Source organism: Canis lupus, chromosome X, assembly GCF_048164855.1.
Source record: "Canis lupus baileyi chromosome X, mCanLup2.hap1, whole genome shotgun sequence".
Taxonomy (NCBI): Eukaryota; Metazoa; Chordata; class Mammalia; order Carnivora; family Canidae; genus Canis; species Canis lupus.
Window position 1 is genome coordinate 31487280 of NC_132876.1, and position 25873 is coordinate 31513152.

Consider the following 25873-nt stretch of genomic DNA (forward strand, 5'->3'; position numbering starts at 1 on the left):
CCAGATTGATTCTCAATTGTATTTTTATATACAAGTATTCCTTTATAAAATGCTACTTATCTTAATATGCTGTTTCTTTGAACTTATTTGTACCCAGTCTTATAGATAAAATATGATTCAGTGATACAGAAAATGGTACTACTGAGGTCATGATTACAGATTTGGTCACTGTGTATTCAATAGTCAAAAACTATAATCCTAACCTCATCTGTTATTGGGTAAAGAATTGCAAAGAGTAGAGGTCTAATGGAAATTGATCATGGTTGTGAATATATTTTAAATATGGCTAGGGGCTACCATAGTGGACAACACAGATCTAACCAGTTCCAGAAGTGTGAGACCCACTGGGTGAGATGTGAAAGAGAAAATTTAGGGGCGTCTGGGTGGCTCAATTAAGCAGCTGCCTTTGGCTCAGATCATGGTCCCAGGGTCTGAGGAACCCCACATCAGGCTCCCTGCTCAGTTGCGAGTCTGATTCTCCCTCTCCCTCCCCCAGCTTGTTCTCTCTCTAGCTCACTCTAATAAATAAAATCTTTAGGGATCCCTGGGTGGCGCAGCGGTTTGGAGCCTGCCTTTGGCCCAGGGCGCGATCCTGGAGATCCGGGATCGAATCCCACGTCAGGCTCCCGGTGCATGGAGCCTGCTTCTCCCTCTGCCTGTGTCTCTGCCTCTCTCTCTCTCACTGTGTGCCTATCATGAATAAATAAAAAATTAAAAAAAAAATAATAAATAAATAAATAAAATCTTTAAGAAAAATTCAGCAATGTTTGCCAACCTTCTTCCACAAAGGAGTCCCCCAAAGTTTCATTAAAAAATAATCACTCAATAATTCTATTATCATCAAGGATAAAATATTTAAAAGATAATGGGAAAATTACTTGTTTGGAAGTATGAAATGATGGTATTTATCTGGGGTCTCTACCATAATTTTTTTAAAAAAAGAAAAATCCACCTTTGGGGTGCCTAGCTGGCTCAGTCAGGAGCATGCAACTCTTGATCTTGGGGTCATGAGTTTGACCCCACATTGGGTGTGGAGATTACTTAAAACTTTAAAAAGATAAATCCAACTTTATTCGTGTGGTATCTGTATACTATAATATTCCTTGTATAAATAATTGAGTATCTGTGAGCTCAACACTAGGCCTGGTATTCTGGGGAAAGCAAAAAGAGCCCGAACACATATAATTCATATAGGGAGTCAACCACTTCATGTAAGCTCTGCATGAGCAATCAAACAAGCTATAGTTTATATTAGAATATGGTATTCCTTTTGCCTCACAAGTCCTCAACTGGATAAATACCATATATTTTAACCCACAGAATTCTCATTTCTTTGGTAGTTTTCACGGATTCCATACAAGAACGTCCGTCCACATTTGCTTACACTATTGCTTCAGCAATTTGGCAAAAGCCTTAACAGGAAGAGCAGGAGTGATGGAACAAGGTTGTCCTTAATGGGGTGGGCTTGCATTTATTTTTTTTTTTAAGATTTTGTTTATTCATGAGAGACAGAGAGAGGCGGAGACACAGGCAGAGGGAGAAGCAGACTCCCTGCCTGATACAGGACTCAATCCCAGGACTCCAGAACCACGATCTGAGCCAAAGGCAGATGCTTAACCACTGAGCCACCCAGATGCCTTGAGCTTGCATTTTTTTTTTTGCATTTTTTTAAATGAATGCTTTGATCTAGTGAGTGACTGAGAAGAGACATCCACGTAGGTAGAGTGTTGAATAAACGGGGATGTTCTAATAGAACACTAGTCCTATGTGATTTGAGGGGAAAGGGGAAAAACTGGTCCTCACTTGATGGAAGGGTGAATACTGGCAATATTCTTTTCCATATTTACCACTCTTAAGGCACTCACCACTAGAGGGAAGCTTCAAGGAACACTGCCCATTCTCCACTCCAGTGCCATCCAATAGAAATAGGTGAGCCACATGTGTTTGAAATTTTCTAGTAGCCATAGTAAAAAAGTAAAGACACAGGTGTAATTACTTTTAGTATTTTATTTTACCCAGTATATCCAAAGTATTGTCATTTCAACATGTAATCAGCAGGGAAAAAATTGTGATAGTTTACGTTATTTTTTTTTATTATTAAATCTTTGAAATCCAGTATGTATTTTAGAGTTACAGCACAGGTCTAACCAATTCCAGAAGTGTAAGACCCCCACCCCCCTACCCCAAGGCTAACATGTGAAATAGGAGAAAACTTGGAAGTTTCTTCTAAAAGTCCTATATATTGTTCTGGTTGTCTTGAATACTATGTAAATTGCAACCTGACTTTTAGCAGGCCCCAGGCCATCTCCTTGCACGAGTTTAATCACTGGACCTTCCTTCTGAAAATTAAATCACTGGATCTGGAGCAATACATAGATTAGACCCCTCAGCTTTTTTCCTTAGATTATAACTGAACCAAACTGCTCCTGTCATTAGTTTTAATATTCACTAATCCTTTCACCCATTTATGTTTTGGATATATTGATAGTCACAAAGCAGCTGCTAGCCCTGCCCTTGCACATTATACCCTATAATCTCCCCCACTTAAGTAACCCTCCCCCTTGTATCCTTTTCTAAAAAGATCCAGCAAGGGCTTCTACATGGCATAATCTTTAAATGGTCACAAATCACCTGGCTTGAAGGTGACTAATAGAAAAAGTTCAGACCTCAGGACTGAGTCCAACTTCAAAAGCTTCTCTGCATAGACCCCACTGATGAAGAGGAAAACAGGAAAACATTCCCTCAGAAGCACAAATAAGACACTGTACAAGCAGCCCATTCTTAACACATTCAAATCCTACTCGTATTTTCCCACTGTGGAACAGAGGCTTGGCCAACTTATACTCCTCTCCAATAACTCATAAATAAAGATGGTGATATGACTGGGCTGAGGTTATTTTATGAAATATGAGGGGAGACTTTCTGCAAAACAGGGTTTGCAACCAGGCAGACCTACATTCAAATCCCAATTCTGCCATTTATTAGTTATGTGTCTTCAGGAAACTTCTATAATCCCTCAGGTGCCTTATTTCCTCATTTGTAAAATGAGAATTAAAATCTACCTCACAGAATCATACTAAAGATTAAGCAAGATATTTGAAATAGAGCTTGTGCATATAGTAGGCGCTCAGGGAATGTTATTTCCCTTTCCCTCTTAGCCGTGTGAACAAGTTTAACATTTTACACAGCTAAATATGTATCAATCCTTTTTAATAAATACCTAGATGGTAAAATATTAAAATGTTGATATGAATAACAGCTGGTATTGAATATTCAAATTCATAAGGGACCTCCTTAAATTTTAGGATAACATCTGTACATTTAATCTGTGCCATGCAATAAAACAGTTCTTCCTCAAACCGCTTTTTTATAAAGTATTTTTTAAGAGAAATTCAGATGTTGCTTTTAAGAAGATTAACTTAGAACAAGTTCCCCTTTCATAGCAAATTAGACATCATTAGAGCCCAAACTGCCCAAATTGGTATGGTTTCTATCTCCTCACTTTAATCAAGATGTTTCTCTTTATATAGACAAAAACTACCGCTTAAGAGAGACTCCTGCATCCTCAGTAAATGTATCTGGGCATTTGGTAGTTCAGAGAGAATTGAGTTTGACAACACCCAGGAGCTCATGAGGCCATGTGCCTTCTCTCAGACTTCCGCATTTGGGAGCAAGAAAGGGGAATTATTTTGGAGACTTCTCTCAAAATATTTTACAAAATATAAAATTTGTACCTTGTAAGTCACAATATAAAACAAGTGTGCAAGTCTTTACTAGATTTTGGCCCCTACTATTTTTAAAACAGAATAAAGCATTGCCAGTGAAAAATATTTTCTAGTCCTGTACTTTTTGAAAGCATTTAGGAGACATATTAACTTGATGGGTTAGTGACAGCTGTTGTCCCACTAAATGAAACTGTCTGTACTCTATATTCATATACATTTCAGGTTGAACTTTCTGAAATCTAAAATGCTTACATAAGCAAACTTTAGAAATATCTTAGGCAAAAGCATCCTTTTAATCTTGGATAAATCAACTCTAAGTAACCTTCCAGAACCTACAAGGCAAAAAGGACTCTCCTTCCATCCTACTCATCCTGCCCAATCTGGTCCAGATGTTTAAGTGAACAGTGAATTTTAGCTTTACAAAATTAATTCATCTGCATTAGACCTGATGAAACCAGAATCCAGACCAAGAAGTGCATACAAAATCTTTCAGGTCATGAGAAACTAAAAATTATTGTTAAGACATCAGTATGCAGAAACAGACATCTCAAGCCCTGCTAAGAAGTAAGCAAAACTAGAAGAAAGTGTAGGGCTCCTTTTAAAAGTTATCTCAAATTTAAGATTATTCATGGGCAGTATCAATCCAACATGCAGTTTCATCACAAAATCATCTCATTGGTTTGCAAGTTTCCAAGCCTCAGGGTTTCATCATGCACCAGCATAGAAGGACAACCCCAGCATTTGGTGACAAAGACAGAGAGTGTCCACTTTTGAAATAGAAAGTGGGAAGAATAAAAACAGACTGCCGACCTCAAAAGTCTCCCCACTATGGCTTTCCCTGAAGTAAAAAGGGAACTGAATTTGATTTGTTTTCAAGGCATATGTTTGGAGAAATGGCACTTCCTCCAAGCAAGTGCTTACATGATTTACTACTTATTAAAACAGTCTTTTGCTCACATGCTTGTGAAAATCAATAGAAATTACTTATTTTGCCACAGAAGATTAAATGAAAGTTATCATTCATAATCATGCCCTGTGATAAAAATTAAAATTAGAAAGAAAGAAAACTCCTCTTTGCAACTTTTAAATTTAGAGTTATTTCCCCCTATGGTAGAGTTCTGGGAACACTTAAAATAAACCTGAAGAGAGTGAATGATTAGTCCCCTCTATTCACATATTGGCTAAAATTAAAGTACTTTAAAATTGAGGAATGGAACAAAAGCAATAAAAAATATCATGTGGAAATTATAATCTGTTTTACTTTAAAATGGGATTTTAAAATATGTAAAATAACCCATTTAATTAGAGTTGAACAATAGTGAGGCATATCATTCTCTGTAACAATTAGTTTCAATTAGAAATTATTTCACTAATTGATCTTTTATTTCTCAAAGTGTTCAAGGATAAAATTTGGTATCCTTTCAGTTTTCACTCCCAGAGGCAAATATTAATAGTACTAAGTAGTTTGGATGAACAGGATATTACTAGGAGAATTTCAGTGAATCATCTCCAGTCTATTTTCCCATACATAAATTATATCCTCCAAAAGGCCATCCTTTTAAGCAAACCAACCAATCCACCAACCAACCTGCTTGCCTAATAATCTCAACACAGATTAAAAACTGGTTCTCAATCACATTCATTCACTCCTGTTCTGATGGAATTGTAGTCCAAGTACTTAATTAGTTTTAATATAATATTAAACAAATTAGTGTTATAGTTCATTGTATGTAGTCATTCTTTTACCTGCTATAAAAAGTATAATAAAGTATAATACAAAATATAAAAACATAATACAAAGTATACATTCACATGCATCAGTCTCCATGTTGACAGGCATGATTTCTTTAGGAACTATTGCTGAGAGACTAGGATATTAAGAACAATTATATATAATATAATTTTTACTACCGTAACACAAGTAATAACATTCTAAACATAAGTGTTCTGAAGGGCTTTCCAAATATATGTTAATGGCCTAATTCCTACAGACTATAACTTGAATAAGTTTCTGATTGCTTGAGACCTCAGAAGTGATGGTTATATTGACATATGATGCATACATTTTCATTTTTTCCTTTTGTTATAAGTCAGTTCTAGTGGATACTCCTAGAAATTGGAACATTTTGAGTTTCCTGAAGAGCCTTGAGAGATATGTTCTCAAAATTAAGGAACCTAGATAAACAAAGTTAAAATATTTACCACATTTCGTTTGGGCATACATTCATTTCATGTTCCCATTAACATATAACTGCTACATGATTAATATTCTCATGAACAACAACAAAATACTTATTGTAAGGAAATACCTGTGCAAATTGAGTCTTTTGCCATTCTTATATCTTCTGAAGTACTATGCTTAGAAATACTGTATCCTTAGTAGCTGATTTGTATACGAAGAGGAACTTGACCGGAAATAATCATTATTTGACAAATGCAATATGACCTTCTGTTTGGGGACTATCAAATCCCTCAAACTGGAAACGTTCATGACTACCCCTGGGATAAATCCAGCTGCCTGTTTTGGGTCCAGAACATTAAAAAAAAAAAGAAAAAGAAAAGAAAAGGAAAAATGCAGCTGCCAAAAGAACACCACCAAACCACTATAATAGTCTGCTAGAAGAGGGCTGATCAGGCCTTTATATTACAGCACAATGGGACAACCATCTGAGTTGGAATGCTGAATCATTGCAACTCCAAGACATCTGGATGTTTTTAACCTTCTCACATTGCATACGATCTAAGGAATTTTTTTATATTTAGCTCATGTGTAATCTGCAAATGTTGGTGACTGAAATTGTGGAAAAGCATTAGCAACTTCCCAGTGGCTTTATAAATTGGTATTGGGCTGTCACCATTACCCAGATTTTTTTAAATGTAAATTTACTCACTAGCCTGAAAGCTCCTTAAGGGCAAGGGCCACTTGTGTATTGTTTATCTTTGTGCCACATCACCTAGAGCCTAGCAGGTATATAATAAATGTTCATTGAGCTGAACTGACCTTGGCTAAGTAAGTATGTGTCAGATACACAGAAATGGCTAGATTGTAGGCTAGCTTGACATAAAATTAATTTTGAAACTAAAAATGAACTGAAGACACATTGCCTGAGAGAAAACAGACTCTCCCTGTATTCCTACTCTCTGGAATGTGGGTAGACTAGGTTTCCTTTAAGCATTAAGACCTCAAGAGGCTGATATGCTAGTTTAACCTCTTTGTTTTGTTTTTGTTTTGTTTTGTTTTTGATTTTTTTAACCTCTTTGAATTGGCTTTCCTGCATGACCTAATGTTTAGAAACTGACCAGGCTCCCAGTGTAGAGTGATACCTCTGATTAACACCATGACCTGAGGCCTCAGACCCAGGGGAAGGAGAAAACATACATATTTAGTCCACATCACCAAGGCAACAGAGTCACTGTACCTCAGCATAGTAGGAAAAACAAGCACAGATGATGATGTTAAATATTTTTAAAGTGTTCCCTACACCCACTGTTAACAGTGGTTAGAGACATAAGGATAAATTATTTCAGAAACCAGGCAATTAAAGGTTTTAACTTCTCTAATATGTGTGTGCTTTGTTTCTCATTACTAACACTCCACAAGCAATCTTGGTCAATTAACATTAACCTAGTACCAAAAATAGAGGCTCAAAGTTTGGTTTTGACATCGATGACTCAGATATTCTCTTTTTAAGAATATACGGTGCTACAGGCCTCAAATAGGGTACCTCATCCCTCAAATGGAGAGACATCTGAATTTGAAACCAGTAAGTCATCATAAAATGAGACTGTTGAAGAAACCTACCCTGAAAGATGATTTATAAATGGATTACTGATGAGACTATTTATACTTTATCAGGAATAAATAGTAAAAAGAACAATATACTAAGTTGTAGAACATAATTGTCATGACAAAGGAAAATATTCTACATAGAACTTAAAAAAGGATATGGGAGTAAAATATCAGGGTACCTCCACAATCTAGGAAAGAAAGACTGTGGCAGACATAAGCATTCTAATTAATGATGAAGTAGGAAAAATTCTCTTAGCCTTACACCAGCCCAGATGATATACTCCCTCAAATTTCAACCTTCCTTTACTCTTATCCATGTTCACCAAGGAACTCCCTGTTCACTAATTGTGTACCCTAAGCAGACTTATCACTATAACACATTTACATTCTAATGTGGGCCTCTCCAAGTCTTAAAAGTTCATTAGTGGAAAAGTTTCTCAGACTGAGAGCCAGACCCCGGATCTACAACCTTCACCTATATCTTTGGGGACCAGCTACAACAGCCAGCCAAATGGTCTCTCTCTTTTTACTATCCACCCTCACCTTTCTCATCAACTTCTAACTGTAATACGGATCACCACAATCTTGTAAATGTCTGTATCCATCTGAAAAATAAAATCACATATCATATATTTGTAAACAACCAAATTAAATGGCTGAGACACTAAAACAGTAAGGTCATTAAGAACAAATACCTATTGTCGCTATATAAATTCCCATTTAATTATCATTTAATCTCCAAAACAGCTTATTGTTCTTACTGATACAGGTCCATACCATTCATATGCCATTTATGATAGGAGATACACGTTCTTTGGGGAATACAGTTCTGGGCATCTGTGTAGTATGAGTTTACCCAGCTTCAGGACAGGGCATTAAATAAATTCAACCTGAATCTCATCAAGCCTATATGTTTACGGGTTGTACAGAAGGCATAAAAATAAGTTAAATTACTTTATGATACAATCGACAAAATCCAGGATGTGGGAGAAAACGCGAAGACAAAACAACCAGATAGCTTCAATCATTAATTTAAAGGGGAAAAGACAAAGGAAGAACTTCTAGCTTAAGAGAAACAAATAACCACCAAATGCAATATATGGACCTGGTCTGGTACCTATTTCAAGCAAACCAATGGTTAAAAAAACAAAAGAGGCAATCAAGTTCACTTGTCACATATCTGAACCAGATATTTGATCATATTAAGAAAGTTAAATTGTTTAGGTGTGATAATGATATTTTAGGTGTGATTATAGTTTTTTTAAAACCACTTATATTTTAAAGATACATATTAAAATATGGATAAAATGATATACCTGGGACTTGCTTCAAAATAATTGGGGAATAAGGTGAGAAGGAGTAAAGGAGATACAGATGAAGTAAGATTTACCATGAATGGAAGATGGGTGATGGATCCAGAAAAGGTCCATTATACTATCCCCCACATACTTTCGGATATGTTTGGAATTTTCCATAATGAAAAATTTAAAAACAACAACAAACAAAACAAAAAACACACGCAAATAGAAGGGGCATTTCTAGGGATAATGGGAGAAAATTCCCAGGATAGCTTCCAGCTCCAGAAATAGACTCTCTGGGGCTCAGCCATATACTATCAAGTTCATTTACCAAGTCCTACCCTTCATTTTACATCATTAGCCTAAGAAAAGACATCAAGTTGTCTGAGTTTGATTACTTACCAGATACCTCTTAATGTCCAAGTTTGCTACCCAATTTTAACTTGACTTTAAGAAAAATTAAAATAATTTTTGAAGCTAACAGAATTTTAGCATCTGTTGAATTTATTCAGCATAACCAGAGGTATTGTCTTCATGCTGTCACCCACAGACACAAACACAGATACAGCACAATATCCGTATTTAGCCAAGTGCATTCCTTCCGAGGCTCATTTATATGTCTTCATATGCCACAGCCCATCATTTAAATAATGGATATTTTCAATGCCAATTCCTTTGTTGACTTTCTCACTGTAGAAGGAAAAAAGCATATAAACATATTGTTATGAATTTTTATAGGCTTACTTATGGTAAATATAATTCAAAGTGCATTGCTATTTTGCAATTATTGAGCCACATGTAGGGAATTTATTTATATTACATTAACATTATTGACTACATTAAACTACATTACTCTGCTGCAGTTCCTGTCTTCAAATGATTCTAGTGATCTAACTAGTGAGTCTATAGAAACAAAGTCATGATGTCACCATACCAGGAAAACACCAAAGTGTTACATTTAGCAATGAAACAAAATTAATAGGAGTAATTTGGTCATCAAATGAGTTCCAAAATTTTTCAGTATATTGACTATATTTTGGTAATATGTCTTTAAAATTTCCTTAATATTCTATACCACCAGGTAATAATAGAAAATAAGCACTGTGTGGTACTGAACTATGTCACTGTTTTAAAAACTAATAACAGGGCACCTGGGTGGCTCAGATGGTTAAGTGGCCAACTCTTGATTTTGACTCAGGTCATGATCTCAAGGTCCTGGGATTGAGCCCCACATCAGGCTCCGTGCTCAGTGGGAAGTCTGATCAAGGATTCTCCCTCTCTCTCTCTGCCCCTCCCCTTGTTCTTCCTCTCTCTCTAAAAACAAACAAATAAACAAATAAGCCTTTTAACAATTAAAACATAGGGCGCCTGGGTGGCTGTTTGGTTAAGTGTCTGCCTTCAGCTCAAGTCATGATCTCAGGGTCCTGGGATCTAACACCACATCAGGCTCCCTGCTTAGTGGGTAGCCTGCTTCTCCCTCTCCCTCTGCCTGACCTACCCCCGCTCATGCTCTTTCTCATTCTCCATCTCAATAAATAAATAAGATCTTTTAAAAAATTAAAAAATAAAACAGGCAAGCATCTTTCCTCCCACCCAATTTAAATCATACTAAATAAAAAGTTCCTAAAATACCACATACATACATATAAAACAGCTGTGTTGGCACACGGTTCTTTTCAGAATGCTTAAGAAAGAATGCAATCCCAGAGACTTAGGAAGCCATGGCTTCCTAAGTCCTAGGAAAAATCAGAAATGATGCTTCTGTGCTTAAATATTTGTAAGATGTGGTGTGAATGAAAGCAAATTTCACCTGTAATTCTGCGTTGGTGACCCAGATCGCAAAAGCTAAGGGGGCCTAACATGAGACTTACATATCTTCTGCAGACATCTTCATGACTCCAACACACAGAGCATGCTGTTTTCCTTCTGCCATAATTGCCTGAAAACACACAGCTAAGAAAACTATATATCAAAATGCCTTGGAGAGGGGATGTCAAACAATGATCACATTACTAGTTAAGACACTTTGAACCCTCTTGTATCCTTACCCAGACCATCAACACTCCTTGAGGACAGGGACCTAGCAGAGTCTGTAGGTACACTGTAAATATTCAATAAATGCCTAATGAATGAATCTAATAATAATTCCTGGTTTTTAAGTTAAATGGTAATACTATAACCCAAAGCCAACAAAAACAAAATAAGTCATGCAAAAAGGAGAAAAAAATTCTTGCATGTCTAACTTAAAAACTGAAATAAACAAATATGAATTGTTCTACTGTTTCAATCACTGAATGGTGGTTTTATGTAATAGAAACATTAAAACAATAATTATATCTCCACTCTGTCTTTAAGAACCCCAAGTAAGTTTTAACCTTTCTAGAATGACCAAAATGTTCTTGGTTATCATTTGAAGCGTTCAGAATGTGAAACATTGCAGTACATTTACAAAGTAAAAGTTCAAGAGTACATGGGATCTCTCTCAACTAGTTTTGCAACTGTAACTATAACTATCTCAAAACAAAAATTATTCAAGAAGCAAAGGTTGAGGTGCTGGGAAAATTTTTCCATTTAAGGGAAACTCCAGGACTATCAACCTACAACACTTAGAAAAATCATAAACATAAAAAAAATGGGACGCCTGGGTGGCTCAATGATTGAGCATCTGCCTTTGGCTCAAGTTGTGATCCCGGGGTTCTGGGATTGAGTCCCACATCAGGCTCCCCGCGGGGAGCCTGCTTCTTTCTCTATCTTTGCCTCTCTGTCTCTCATGAATAAATAAATAAAAATCTTTAAAAAAAAATAAACATTAAAAAAAACCTGCCCTCACAGAATACTGTCCTCCATTTTCTCCACATCACTTTCAATTCATATTCATTCGATGTTCTAAAAATATTTGAACACCTATTATACGACCAGTATCTATGTCTGTTCCTAAGATATAAACATATACTTTATACTACCCCTTAAACATAACTGCCACAAGAGGATACTATTCTTTCGAGTACAAGAAACATTTTAAAACCCACTCCAATGGCCTTTGCACTCCAGTGATTTCCCCATTCCTACCGAGTATCTTCTCAACCTGAAGCAAATGGCCACTTTATCTACGACAAAAGAGAAGATACCCTCCTGTCCAGATAGTTGACAAAAACCTTTTTAATCTAGAATATAGCTGCCCACCACTGTAGAAATGAAAATAACCCACAATTATTTAGCTACATCATGAGTTTTAAGGGCTATCTGAAACTTAAACATTTCTTTTTTTTTAAAAGATTTTATTTCTGGGATCCCTGGGTGGCTCGGCAGTTTGGCGCCTGCCTTTGGCCCAGAGCATGATCCTGGAGTCCCGGGATCGAGTCCCGCATCAGGCTCCCGGCATGGAGCCTGCTTCTCCCTCCTCCTGTGTCTCTGCCTCTCTCTCTCTCTCTCTATGTCTATCATAAATAAATAAATCTTTAAAAAAATTTTTTTAAACTTTTTTTTTTTTTTAAGATTTTATTTATTTATTCATGATAGTTACACAGAGAGAGACAGAGAGGCAGAGACACAGGCAGAGGGAGAAGCAGGCTCCTCTCAGGGAGCCCAACGTGGGACTCAATCCCGGGACATGAATCACACCCTGAGCCAAAGGCAGACGTTCAACTGCTGAGCCACCCAGGCATCCCTTAAACTTAAACATTTCTCTTTGAGAAAATATGTTCTGAGGCCCAAACAGCCAACTTAAAAATGAACTTTTTTTTTTTTTTTTTTTTTTTTTTTTTTTTTTAATTTTTATTTATTTATGATAGTCACACAGAGAGAGAGAGAGAGGCAGAGACATAGGCAGAAGGAGAAGCAGGCTCCATGCACCGGGAGCCCGACGTGGGATTCGATCCCGGGTCTCCAGGATCGCGCCCTGGGCCAAAGGCAGGCGCCAAACCGCTGCGCCACCCAGGGATCCCTAAAAATGAACTTTAAAATAAAAGTTGAAGGACGCCTGGGTAGCTCAGCAGGTGGGCATCTGCCTTTGGCTCAGGTCAGGATCCTGGGGCCCTGGGATCAAGTCCTGATTCAGGCTCCCTACAGGGAGCCTGCTTCTCCCTCTGCCTATTATTTCTGCCTCTTTCTCTCTGTGTCTCTCATGAATCAATAAAATCTTTTTTAAAAGTTCAAAAAATAAATAAAAATTTAAAAATCAAATAAAAGTTGGGAATTATCCTTATTTCCCTCTACCCACTTCTTAACTCTACCTAGTACCAAAGCTCTTTTCCTTTTTGAGTGCTTTTACTCCAGTGTATATGGGTAAGCCAAAGGTAAAAGTAGCAAGCTGATGTCCAAAAAAGTGATCCAATCATATCATATATATCCTCTCCATTAATAATCAAGTTTTATACTGTGTCCTGAGTCAGATCACACTAGGCCGTAACTGGGCTGAAATGCAGCCAGAACTCTTTAGTTGTTCCTATTTAGCTTCTAAGATGGGACACAATTTAGTCTCAAGAAATGATGTTATTTCCCACACCTTGAAATGTAACCAGAAAGGTATGAGACAACAGTAACAGTAACCTCCAAAAAAAGTACATCTAGTCTTCTCTTGGACAATAGATCTTTCAGTAATGACAGAAATACTTTGAATATATTTTTCAGCAGTTATAGCCTTGGGAAGGATACAACAATTGTATCTACTGCAGCAGGGTAAAGTTTAGCTCCAGGAGAAGTTAAGCCTGGACACATGATATTTGCTCCACTGAGTACAAATTTGATGGCTCCTTTATCAACTTGCTGGTGTGGCAGGATAAAAGGATCTAGAAGAAAAGAAATACATGACATAAATTAATGAGACTAATGACTCCACAGAAAAAGGCAAAGGACATGAACAAATATTTCTCCAAACTACACTATTCTGACAGATGCAAAAGAAAACTGAAACACCATCCTTCACTTATCAAATTGGTAAATATTTTTTAACAAAAGTAATTCCCACTGCTAGCAAGAGTATAGGAAAACTGGCATTCTTATACACTGCTAGAAGGCTTAAAATTGGGTACAACCTCCTTTTAGGACTACATCACAACATGTATCAACAGCCTTGAAAAGGTTCAAATTCTTTGACCCAGTATTTCTATTTCTACAGCTTCATCCTAAGAAAAAAATTAAAGATATATAATATATTTAGGTAGAAATATGTTCATTGCAGCGCTACTATTTATAACAGAAATAAATTGGAATCAACCTAAATGTCCAACAATAAAGAGGTAAATGACTTAAAGTATATCTATAATATGACTTAAGGTATATCTATAATATATATATATAAAAGAGCCATATTTTTGGAGACTACATAATACTCTTATAAATGTTCATAATATAAAGTTAAGAGAAATAAACAATAAAAAAACTACCAAAGAGATCAGTGGGTGCTAGGGGTTGAGGGGAAAGGGAGGAGGGAGAGGAAGGGACAAATAGGTGGAACAGATGTTTAGGGCAGTGAAATTATTTTGATACTATGATAGTACATAGTGATATTATAACAGTGGATACGTGACTTGCATTTGGCAAAACCCACAGAATGTACAATGCAAAGAATGAACCCTAATGTAAACTGAACTTTGGTTAATAATACTGTATGAATATTGGTTCATCAATCATAACAAATGCATCAATGTAAGGTGTTAATAACAAGAGAAGGCAGTAGGAAGTACATGGGAACTCTACACTGTTCCATTTTCCTGTAAACCTACAACTGTCCTAAAAAAATAAAGTCTACTAATTAAAAACCATTTAACAGAGAGCCCAATTTAAAAAAGAAAAATGGGGATGCCTGGGTGGCTCAGTAGTTGAGTGCCTACTTCTGGCTCAGGTCGTGATCCCAGGGTCCTGGGATGGAGTCCCACATTGGGCTCACCACAGGGAGCCTGCTTCTCCCTCTGCCTATGTCTCTGTCTCTCATGAATAAATAAAAACTTTACCAAAAAATTTTAAAAAATAAAAAAACAAAAATATATGCATTTATATACACACACACACACTACAGGAAATAATTGGATAGAAATACATTAATATACTATCCATGGTTATCTCCAGGTCATAGAAATACAAGTGATTTTATTTCTGTATTTTCCAACTCTCTAGAATGAACATGAATTCCTTCCATAACCTCAAAAATGTGTGTGTGTGTGTGTGTGTGTGTGTGTGTGTGTACTAATAGTTCATAATCTAAGAATTAAAGGATCACTGAAGGATTCAAAACAATGACTGGGGTGGAAACTTTTTAGACCTCTCAGGGCTTTCTAGGAATAATAATAATTGGTAAAATTTATTCACTTTAATGTCTTACTACTAGCTCTCCCACTAGTCAGAGAATAATTTAGTCTTCTTCCTACCAAGATTACAAATTAATTTAAACATGGCTCCAAATTAAACATCTTATTGAAAACAAAGGAACCTGAATGAATGCATTCATACATAATTTGTTTTCTAGTTCTCCATCCTCATTAATAAGTGTCTTTTAATAATAATAATGATGATGATCCTCATCATGATGATAATGATATATACTAATAGTGGACATTTATTGAACAATTACTACATCATTACAATGGCTATCATATATTGAGCCATTACTGTGTTCCAAGCAGCACGTTAGATGCATTATATGCACAGTCTCATTTAATCCTCACAACTCTGGGAGATATAATATACAATATACCCCTTTTCTTAAAGATTTTATTTATTTATTTATTTGAGAGAGAGCACACATGTGTGTACACAGGGGAGGGGAGAAGGAGACAGAGGATTTTAAGCAGATTCCACCACAGAGACTCCTATAGGGACAATATATCCATTTTTTTTAAGATTTTACTTATTTATTCATGAGAGACACACACACAGAGAGAGAGGCGCAGAGACACAGGCAGAGGGAGAAGCAGGCTCCATGCAGGGAGCTCGACGTGGGACTCGATCCCAGGACTCCAGGATCATGCCCTGGGCTGAAGGTGGCGCTAAACCGCTGAGCCACCCGGGCTGTCCAATATATCCATTTTTAAAGACAAGAAAATCAAGCTTAAACAAGCTAAGTGACTTGACAAAAGTGACACGCACTGGGAATCAAACTCAGGTGTCCCTAACTCCAAATATGCTTTTACCACCATATTACCCTGCTTCCTACATATCAATAACTTCACAATGTTCTAAAAGGTTGGTTCCGAGCAAATTATTATTAAATAGGAACATCGGGATCCCTGGGTGGCGCAGCGGTTTAGCGCCTGCCTTTGGCCCAGGGCGCGATCCTGGAGACCCGGGATCGAATCCCACATCGGGCTCCCGGTGCATGGAGCCTGCTTCTCCCTCTGCCTTTGTCTCTGGCGCTCTCTCTCTCTCTGTCTCTCAGTCTTTCATGAATAAATAAATAAATAAAATCTTAAAAAAAAAATAGGAACATCTTTCTCTTCCAACTTATTATGCAAAGGCTTAACATACAGGAAAACCATAGAATAGTTCAATGAACACTTGGACAACATCCACTTAGATCGAACAACTATTAACCCTTTGCTCTACCTCCTTTATCTCTATTTATACACACACAGTTTTTGTCTTTCATCATTTGAAATTTCAGACATAATGCTTCACCATAAGTACATCACCTAAAAATAAAGTCATTCTCCTACATAACCACAGTACTGTCACCATACCTAAAAATTAACAATAGTTCCACAATATCCTCTTATAGCCAAAGCATATTCAAATTTCCCCCCAAGGGTCTAAGAAAGTGTTTTATATCTTTTGAGGCAGAGGAGGAGGGCTTGAATTTTGTTTTTCTTTCTTTTTTTTAAAGATTGTATTTATTTATTCATGAGAGACACACACAGAGATAGAGAGGCAGAGACACAGGCAGAGGGAGAAGCAGCCCCCATGCAGGGAGCCCGATATGGGACTCCAGGATCATGCCCCAGGCCAAAGGCCACGCTAAACCACTGAGCCACCCGGGCTGCCCTTGAATTTTGTTTTTGAAACCAGTATCCAATCTAGTTTCATGCAATACATTCAAGTATTTTGTCTTTGTCCTGTTTTAGTTGAGCAGGAATTCATGTCATCAAAATGTCCTACTATCACCAAATATTTTCATTACTGCTCCAGACCTCTGGCTCCACTGGGTAACTCAAAATTGACCTCTTCTTACCAAAAACCAAACTCATTAATTAAGTCACCACTACTACCTACAGAGCCCACCAGTCACTCCCTTTCTGCCCCTTAGCTAGAATGTCAGAAATATACTGGTTTGAGAAGCAGAAACTTTTTTTTTTTGAGAAGCAGAAATTTTAACTTCACAGTTGAAAACCTCTTGTGCATGAGGATTATATCTCCTTTGGACTTTCTTTTGTAATGTACTCAATATAACAACACACAAATGTAGGTATGTAAGAAACATTATTTTGTTTTATAACACCTGACCTTGGCATTCAACTAACAATAACTGGGACTCCCACAATTAGCCGATGCTTTCCCTTATACAGTGTTATCTCTATGAGGCAAATCCAGATATAAATTTAAAAGGAAGTTCTTACAGCACTTATCACAGTTTGTGAATATATATTCATCTAATTATCTAATTGTCTATTCTTCCAACTAGACTGTTAGCTTCATAGGGACAGGAACAATGTCTGCCTTTGTTTCTCATCATATTCTCAGTACCTAGCTCAGTGCCTGACACATAGTAAGTTCAACAAATATTTGCTGAATGAATGAATGAATGAATGAATGTTCTTTCTTAGCCTTTCTGGAATGCATAATGAGAGAATTTGCGATCTTCAGATTTACCACAAGATGGGGATTCATTTTAGTTTTATATTCCATATCACCTAGTATTAGTAAGTTAACTACCAGAAATCACTTTAAAAACTCTTTTTATATCTTTCCACATCCCCAAATAAATATTTTCCAACAAGACTTACATTTGTGAAGTAACCTTAGGGTTGGATAAAAAGGCCCTTCTCTTTGTCTAAAAAATAGTAATTCTCCATTTACTGTAAGGATTTCTATATGTTCATGGCTGTAAGACAAATGTCATAAAGTAGCAAGTTAGATATTTTCTTTCAAAAATGAATATGCCAAACATCCTTTAAATAACAAAAAATATGAAACATACATATACAAAGATACAGTAACCTCTTTTTAATTTAAATATCCAGGCAAAAAAATCGTTTAAATTGTTTCACCTATCATACCTGTCTAGTAGAGAAAAAAAATGTCAATTTTATTTCACATTTTATTATTTTAATTTCATTGTTAGATAATTCAATAAAACAAATATCTACAGAAAAATATGAAATAAAGTCTGAATAAAAACACTTAACTCTTTGATAAAACAATCAGCACACAAAGCCATATTTTTCAGGAACACAGAGAAACATTTGAAAATACAAATATTGATGTTTTAGAGTTATTCTATTTATCTACTCCTATAATTAATCTACCAATGGTTAATGTGAAAATAATTCCATTTATTATGAGTGCAATCTAATCATACAATATTCAGCTACTCTGAGCTTTACACAGAGAAAAATAAAGACTTACCATCGCACTATTTTGACAGGATCTTTCTTAGGCATGATTTGATTAAGCCATGGTTCAATACCTGGAAATTGTTCTATCAATTGGTTCTTAATACCTTTTATAACTGAGGTTTTCAACTGGATGCAGTTGGACACATTTTCTTTTTCATCAAATCTGTCAAATGATTTTTGCAAGAAAAAAAGGCATTTCTTAGCAGACGTAACAAAATAGCTAAAGGTATTGTTTTAATTAGTCATCTATTCCCAAGTAAGTATTTGGATGTCTAAAATAACTATGAAATAAATTCTTTTAAAATACCATTTCCCTTTAAATTCTATCCAGCACAAAATCAGTGTGTTAATACAGTATTAAAACTGCCATGTATACACAATGGGGGGAGGGCAAGGGGAGGATATGAAGTATATTTCACATTATAATCTGCAAATAGCTACACAAATAGCTTTCCTGGAAAACCCTACTCAATTCTACCCAGAAGAAACAGATTCCCACCTATAACAAAACCCATGTGAAAAAACAAAAGTAAAACAGAACAAAAAACCCTCAGGCGCTGAGACACAAAAACACCAACCCAAATATAACACAGAAAATTGGCCCTTCTAGGCTATGTAATCTGCTGAGATTTTTTTTAAAGTGATGGTGACAATGTTTTCTAAGATCCCTATTTATTTTTGTTCAAAATGTCATGCGCAAAACCCACCTTCCTTTGCCCATGTTCCCCCTTTGCTTTTTGCGTCTACCAAGTCTGGAAGGTAAACCCACCAGGTAGGTTCTCAAAGAATTTTTGTCTTCCTTACACTGAATAGCCTACGGGGCAATCACGCTATTTTCAAGACAAGGTTAATCTGGCAGCTAGGCAATAGGCAGGACAGGCCGCTTGCTTCCTGTCACCCAGACTCCTTCACTCTCATGACCCAGGAAGTCAAGCCTTCCCTTATTCAGTTCATAACTAATAAACATATGGCAGTGAGTGCAGGGCTCTCCTCTCAGCTAAAGAGGATATACCCTTAAATCACAGTGCAAGGATGTGATTGGTAGAACCCTAGGAACAGGGATAGGATTGGGAGAAGGGGCAAAAAAGAAAGAGAAATAAGGAAAAAGAAAATGAGGGTGGGAGGATCAAAACCCGATTGAAGATTAGGGATAGAAAGGTTACAGTGTCGCAAGCTGCGAGTGAGAGCACAGTACTACAGAAAACCTTAGGGAGACAGGATGGTAGGGGCGGGGGAGAGAGAAAGCGGATCTTTGCTCTCGCCCTCTGCCCCACCCCCACCCCCACCCCCTTTGTGAGCAGCCGATGGAGGCCACAGCATGTCCTTACTTCTTGAACATGATCCAAAGTGAAGGGGGCGACGATAGGGAAAGGCTCGGAATGGGGAAAAATTGAATTAGTAAGGGGCCAGCAGATCTCTAACACGAGGAAGGCCGGCACTGACAGTCGGAGCTGTGTCGTTATCCGGAAAGGAAGCCACCCAGCCGCACTTTACGGTTCTCGGTGAAATTTGACTACTTCCGCTCCTCTGAACACGTCGGCGCTTTTGTCGGCCCTTTTCGGGCTACCGAGTCCCCTCCAGAGAGGAGAGCTGGCAGGGCGGGACTAGAGAAGGAAGAAGAGATAGAACAATCATTCTAGTTGCAGGAAGAGAAGAATGAAGGGGGTGGGGTAGTCGATCATATGGCAGTTGCGTCAGTTACGGGTTCCTCAAAGGGTCAAGATTATTCCGTGTTTGGTTGCTATCTGCTTATTGACTTAAGCAGTCTTTCGGTAGGAACGATTTTTGTGTCCTGAGACAACCAAATGGATCGGTGCTTACCGACCACTGTGAACCCAGGCAAGCCTCATAGCATCTTATTAATGTATTCGTGGGCTTGCCAGGTTTAGCAAGCAAAAATACAGGACATCCAGTTAACTTTGAATTTCAGATAAGCAATGAATTTTTTTAGTGTGCCTACACCTCGTGTATTTGGGTATATATACAATATACAAGTATTTGGGACATACTTGTATTTTTTTAAATTTCCATGTTCTCTGAATGTAATTGGACATCCGGTATTTTAATCTGGTAACCACATTCACCGGTCACAGTGAGGTGCCCCCATAGAATTATCAGCTAGGTTGCTGTCCCCTGCCTCACCACCATACCTATAAATTGGGCTGTAACTCAAGGGAAGTAATTTCCCTGACAATAGAACAGCCTCTAGGCAAGCAACACAAGATTAATCTGATTGAAGAGATAACAGTTAAAGAAACACCTTTTACTAGTATAATTTTAAAAAGAGTGAATCCAAATTTTGATCAGCAAGGAAACCGTAGAAAAACTCAAAACCTAACTAAACAGGCACCACCCAGACATTGGAGGGGATGAACACTCGCCTATAAAACACACCAGTCTCTCCAAGGAGCAAATAGTCTATATTGTTACAATCGTAACAAATGCTGTTATGCATTTGAATTGTACAACTAACTCACCTTACCTTGATTCTATGGTAGGAACAATCTTCTGATTATAATTTGGCCTCCCGTGAAGATCTCCCTGACAAGAATTCACCATTTTCAATTCAAATCCTCATGAACAATTGTTTGTCTCTGTAAATTAATAAATTATCATTCTGATTTATACATCAGTCTCTTGTAAATGTCCTTAGCGTGAATCTACATTCCCAGCATCAATCAACTCTGATGTTTAGAATACTGAGTTTATGAACATGCAAAACTGAAGCCCAGACCCCAAGCTGTGGTTGGTGCTACATTGTTAGGCTTCTTGCCAAACAGCTTTCCTCACCTGGGAGCCTGCCATGTAACAATAAATGCATTACAACAGTAAAAAAAACTGTTATTAAGTAGTTTGAGATGAGTGGAAAAAAGATCCCATTGAATCTATACATGATAACAACATAGCAGTAACTATATATTCCACTAGTAAATAAAATTTAACTTGATAGACCCCAAAGTTAATACTTAGATGGAATTTCTACTTTCTTGAGCTACTTGAGAAACCTACTAATTTTAGACTTATTAAAAAGTCGAATATTTACAGTGCTAGAAAAAATAGTTGACTTTTAATTCTATAAAATCATGCATACTCTGTCCAAATTATGACAAATCTCACATGCATGGGAATTGATATATAGCAACATGTACATACATATTTTAGTCTACTTTCATACATTCTGATAATCACAGAAACTGAATCTGAATTGTGACAAATGCCAAATTAGGTCATTAGTATTAATGAGGTATTTAGTTCTGCATGTGTCCATGAATACCTTCATTCATACCCAACCTACACAGATACATAAGCAGGGCCCAACTGCTTATGTGTCACTGCAATGTGTTTCTGGTTTTGTGTTGTAAATGGTATCATCATAAGGTGGATTTTGTTTTTCCAAGATTATAATTGGGGGTTTGCTCCTGACAAAGGACTCATCTTCAAACAAATTATTGATATAACAAAAAATATGTCATAAAAGAAGAACTACCTCAAACTAAACCCCTTCAAAAATTAAAAATCATGAAAAAAATTAAAATAATGGGGCACCTGGGTGGCATGGTTGCTTAAGTGCCTGACTCTTGGTTTTGGCTCAGGTCATGAACTTGGGGTGGTGGGATTGAGCCTCGCCTTGGGCTCTGCATTCAGCACGGAGTCTGCTTGAAGATTCCTTCTCCCTCTGCCCCTCCCGCTTGTGCGTTCTCTGTCTCTCTAAAATAAATAAATAAATAAATAAATAAATAAATAAATAAATAAATAAATAAATAAATAAATCTTTTTAAAAAAGTAAAATAATGAACTTCATTTATTCATGCAATAAGTAGTTATGAAGGCCCTTTATGTTTTGAACATATATGCTCTCTGTGCTGTCATTTGAGCATAAGTGTTCTGTGCAACTTATATGGTTCTTTAATGTACATGCAACATAGCACACAGAAAACCCAAGTCTATCATACATTTTTATAAAATAAATAACCTAGCTATAGTACACATTAAGTGTTTAGCAAATGTATTTGCCTTCTTAAACTTTGGAAAGGATTTTTCAGGGTCATCTTGACACAAGGCTCTAAAATGCTGCCCAGGGAAACGTGCAGTAAGACTACTTTTTCCTTTTCATAAGCTTCCTTGAGCAACAAGCATGGCACCAAAACCCTTGAGCACCCAGTAAAGAGACGTTTCTTTAGGAGCTGGGCCACAGCTTTGAACACTGGAGGAACTGCTTTCACTGCGAGAAAGAATTGGGCCACTGCCAGACCCCCGCTGGGGCTCACATCTCTCAGAATCTACAGCCTGTGACGTCTTCCATTAAGTTCACTTCTCCCACAAACTGCCTCTCAGCCTTACACCTTAGAGCTCTCTGCAGCCTGGCTTTATAACCCCTACAAGGGCACAGCTTACTTAAGAATCACACCACTACCCCTACCACAAATCACTCTGCAGAGCACAGGTGAGAAAATGCACTGGGCCCACTGATGTCTGAATCCTTCAATACTGAGCAATATAAAGAACACCAACAAAACAGCAGCTCCTGCCTCCAGTGCCAAATACAGGTAAATCTGGAGAGAGCTAACAGCCTTCTATGTAGGAGAAGACTGTTAGGACTAACCGTCCTGCCAAAGTTGTGATAAGTCAAACTCACATGCTCATTCACCTCCTTGTTTTCCTCTGTCACTAGACAACATGTAAGCACCCAATCCAACTTATTTACTATGTAATCTTGGACAAGTGACTGGAACTCTGTGCTTGTCTTCTCATCTATAGGATAAAGGCTCTATTTTATGAGGTTGCTATGAGGATTAAATGAGATAATTCATACGAAGCATTGTTATTTTTTTTAAGTAAGTTCTACCCCCAGTGTGTTTCTTGAACTCACGACCTTGAGACTAAGAGTTGCATGCTCTACTGACTGAGCCAGCCAGGCACCCCTATTTTTTGTTACTATTAATTACTATATTGTTACTGCTTTCCCCATGTTTCCCTGTTTCTTCTCCCCCCACCTGACCTTTCACTTGTACCTTAACTTCCAGGTGTTTCTGCTGTGGCTTCTAGAACACCATTCCGTGATTAACAAACTCTCCTACCATCCTCCAGCTCATCCCTGAATATTCATGGATTTTCCATGAGGATAGAACTTCCCTTGCAGCTCTTTCAAGTGAAAGTGACTTATATCAATACATGCATGTACCGAAGAGTCTGGAGGTAAGACAGGCATCCTTTTCCATCCATATTACAACCTCCGGATAATTCTTCCTTTACCCTCAGGTGAAAAACCCTGATTCTTCCTCTAAGTTTCATACTATTTGGTTACACTTTGATACCTTTATTCATTCACTGAAGATCCTGGCATCGGTTCACAGTCTCTCCTCTCCACCTTAGAGTCATTCAACACTGCAAGAGAAAAAGCACATAGTTGAATAAATTGGTACCACACTGAATTTGTAGTTGCCAACCACAAGTGGACTAGCAGTATTCCTGGGGAATCCTTTCCTGCTTTCAGCCCACTCTCTTATTCTCTCCAATGATTATTTCAAAGTTTCTCCATTCTCAAAACTCTGATTCCTCAGTAGCCCCTGCAATCTTACCAAATAACTCATCCCTTAAAGAAAGAAGTATTGAGGTGCCTGGGTGGCTCAGTTGGTTAAGTGTCGTAATTTTGACTCAGGTCATCATCTCAGTGGTCATGAGATTGAGCCCCGCATCAGGCTTCAAACTCAGCATGGAGTCTGCTTGAGATTCTCTCTCTCTCTCTCTCTCTCAAAAAAAAAAAAAAAGAAATTAAAAAAGAAGACAGAGTCTGCACATGGAAAACCAATTTCCTACTACCTACAACTACCAAACTAGGAGTATGTTCACAGCCATCCTTCTACTGTTAAAACGAGAGATATCCCTGGTCCAATCCAGGCTAATTCCTCTGTCTGTGTTCCAGATCTCATTTAAATATGGGTCCTCAATAACCTTACTCAATCTATTATTACCTCTTTCCTATATATTCAACCTCTTTCTCTCTACTGGCTCCTTCCTCTCAGCTTTTTCAAATAAAATACATTATGCCCACATCTTATAATATTCAAATGACACAGAAGTACAATGACAATAATAATAGCGCTACTGAATACTTACCCTGTGCCTGGCAGTGTAGCAAGTGCTTTCACATATCAACTAATTTAATTCCCAGAGTGACTTTATGAAGTAAATGCTACTATTATTTCCATTTTACAAATGAAGAAACTGAGGAAAAAGGACGTTAAGTAACGTGTCCAAGATCAGCAATCTATGAAGTACCAGAATCTGAATTTGAACCCAGGTAGTCACAACTCTGCTCTCTAAATCACAACACTTAAAGTCCTCCTCTCCCCTGTGCTTCCCTGCCCCACTCCACGTCACCGTCCTCAGCTTTTCCTTTGTTTCCCTTCCTTCCCCATAGGTAATAACTAGTGATAGTTTTGCGTGTATCCTTCCAGAAAGTCTTTGGTATATTTACATATATATTGTACATACATGCTTCTTAAAAACATAGGTAGGATCATACTATGCATGTTATTTTGCTTTTTTCACTTTATGGGTGAAATATATCTTGGAGGTTTTATCATGTGTGGAAACAATGCTTTATGGGGGTGGAGTGGGGACTGGACAGGCCTCCAGGCAATAAATAACACTCACAATGGCGCGGAGCTGGGCCATATGCCCTGGTCTCAGGCTCTGGGAACTCTTCAGTATGGCTGGGAGTTCAGGGGGGTCAGGGGTTAGCCAAGACAGGGGCAGCAGCAGTGGGCACGGACTCAGTCTTGCCCTCGGCCAGGCGCCAGCAGGCCAGGGAAGGGGACAGGTGGCGGCGCAGTTGGTCTGGGGCCAGGGCAGAGGAGGGGCTCGCGTCCCAGGGCCTGGGTCTGGGCTCCGGCCGGAAGTCGCCCGCCTCAGCAGCCCCGCGGCTGGGGGCCTACCGAATGCGAATGCCCGAGCCACCCTCTCGGGCTCCCGCTGGCCTGAGTCGCGGCTCTCGCTTCAGGAAAGCCTCTCCCCCGTTCTCACCCGTGAGGGCGCCGGTCTCCAGGCACGTGGGCTCCGTCTCCGGCAGCGGGAGGCTCCAGGGAAGCCGCCTACCGCCCGCGGCCACGCCCTTCCGGTTGCCACGGAGGCCGCCCACGACGACGCAGGCCAGGGAGACTAGCGGCTCGGGCTGGGGACGCCGCACCCCCGCAGGGCCCCTCGCCAGTACCTCGGCGTCGACGACCACGAGCGCCGGCCCGCTGCGTCCCCAGCGCGGACCGTCACGCGCTGCCCGCCCACGCTGACCAGCCGACCTCCAGTGCGCTTGGAGTCCTGCTTGAACTTCCCAATGAACCGCTGCAGGAGACGGGATCTGCTGGTTCCCGCTCTGCCGATCACCAGGGATTTGAAGACGAGGTCACCAGGCTCGACGACGTCGTGGCTGCGTGGGGCCTGCTCCTCTCCCAGTTTTTCTCTGTCAGATCATAGATGAGAGACAATTAGATAAATACAGTTCATTGCTTTCGATGG

The 25873-nt window shown here is 38.4% G+C and overlaps 1 protein-coding gene across 3 annotated transcripts; it reads right to left on the reverse strand.

Moving 5' to 3' along the window:
• Positions 1-9299: 9299 nt before the first annotated feature.
• MCTS1 (MCTS1 re-initiation and release factor) lies at positions 9300-25436 on the reverse strand. 3 transcript variants are annotated; one of them, XM_072817389.1, is made up of 10 exons: positions 25385-25436; positions 23674-23743; positions 21905-22066; positions 20841-20952; positions 19687-19962; positions 18369-18521; positions 17747-17844; positions 13467-13600; positions 10685-10752; positions 9300-9503 (listed from the first exon to the last, which is right to left on the reverse strand). In XM_072817389.1, exons 5-10 carry the CDS (start codon positions 19695-19697, stop codon positions 9422-9424), a joined length of 546 nt encoding a protein of 181 aa, XP_072673490.1. In that variant the 5' UTR covers positions 19698-19962; positions 20841-20952; positions 21905-22066; positions 23674-23743; positions 25385-25436; the 3' UTR covers positions 9300-9421. The 3 variants fall into 3 exon arrangements, with proteins under 3 accessions (XP_072673490.1, XP_072673489.1, XP_072673488.1); XM_072817388.1 differs by lacking the exons at positions 20841-20952; positions 21905-22066; positions 23674-23743; positions 25385-25436 and having other exon boundaries at positions 19687-20054; XM_072817387.1 differs by lacking the exons at positions 19687-19962; positions 20841-20952; positions 21905-22066; positions 23674-23743; positions 25385-25436 and adding an exon at positions 19066-19246.
• Positions 25437-25873: the final 437 nt, after the last annotated feature.

Bases quoted from the DNA above. Each gene is read 5' to 3' on its own strand.
- MCTS1 (XM_072817387.1), bottom strand. The intron at 17,845-18,368 runs GTAAGTCTTTAT...TTTGTCTTACAG, and splicing joins CCTGTCAAAATAGTGCGATG to CCATGAACATATAGAAATCC. The intron at 10,753-13,466 runs GTATCCTTCCCA...GTGTGTTTTCAG, and splicing joins CTGCAGTAGATACAATTGTT to GCAATTATGGCAGAAGGAAA.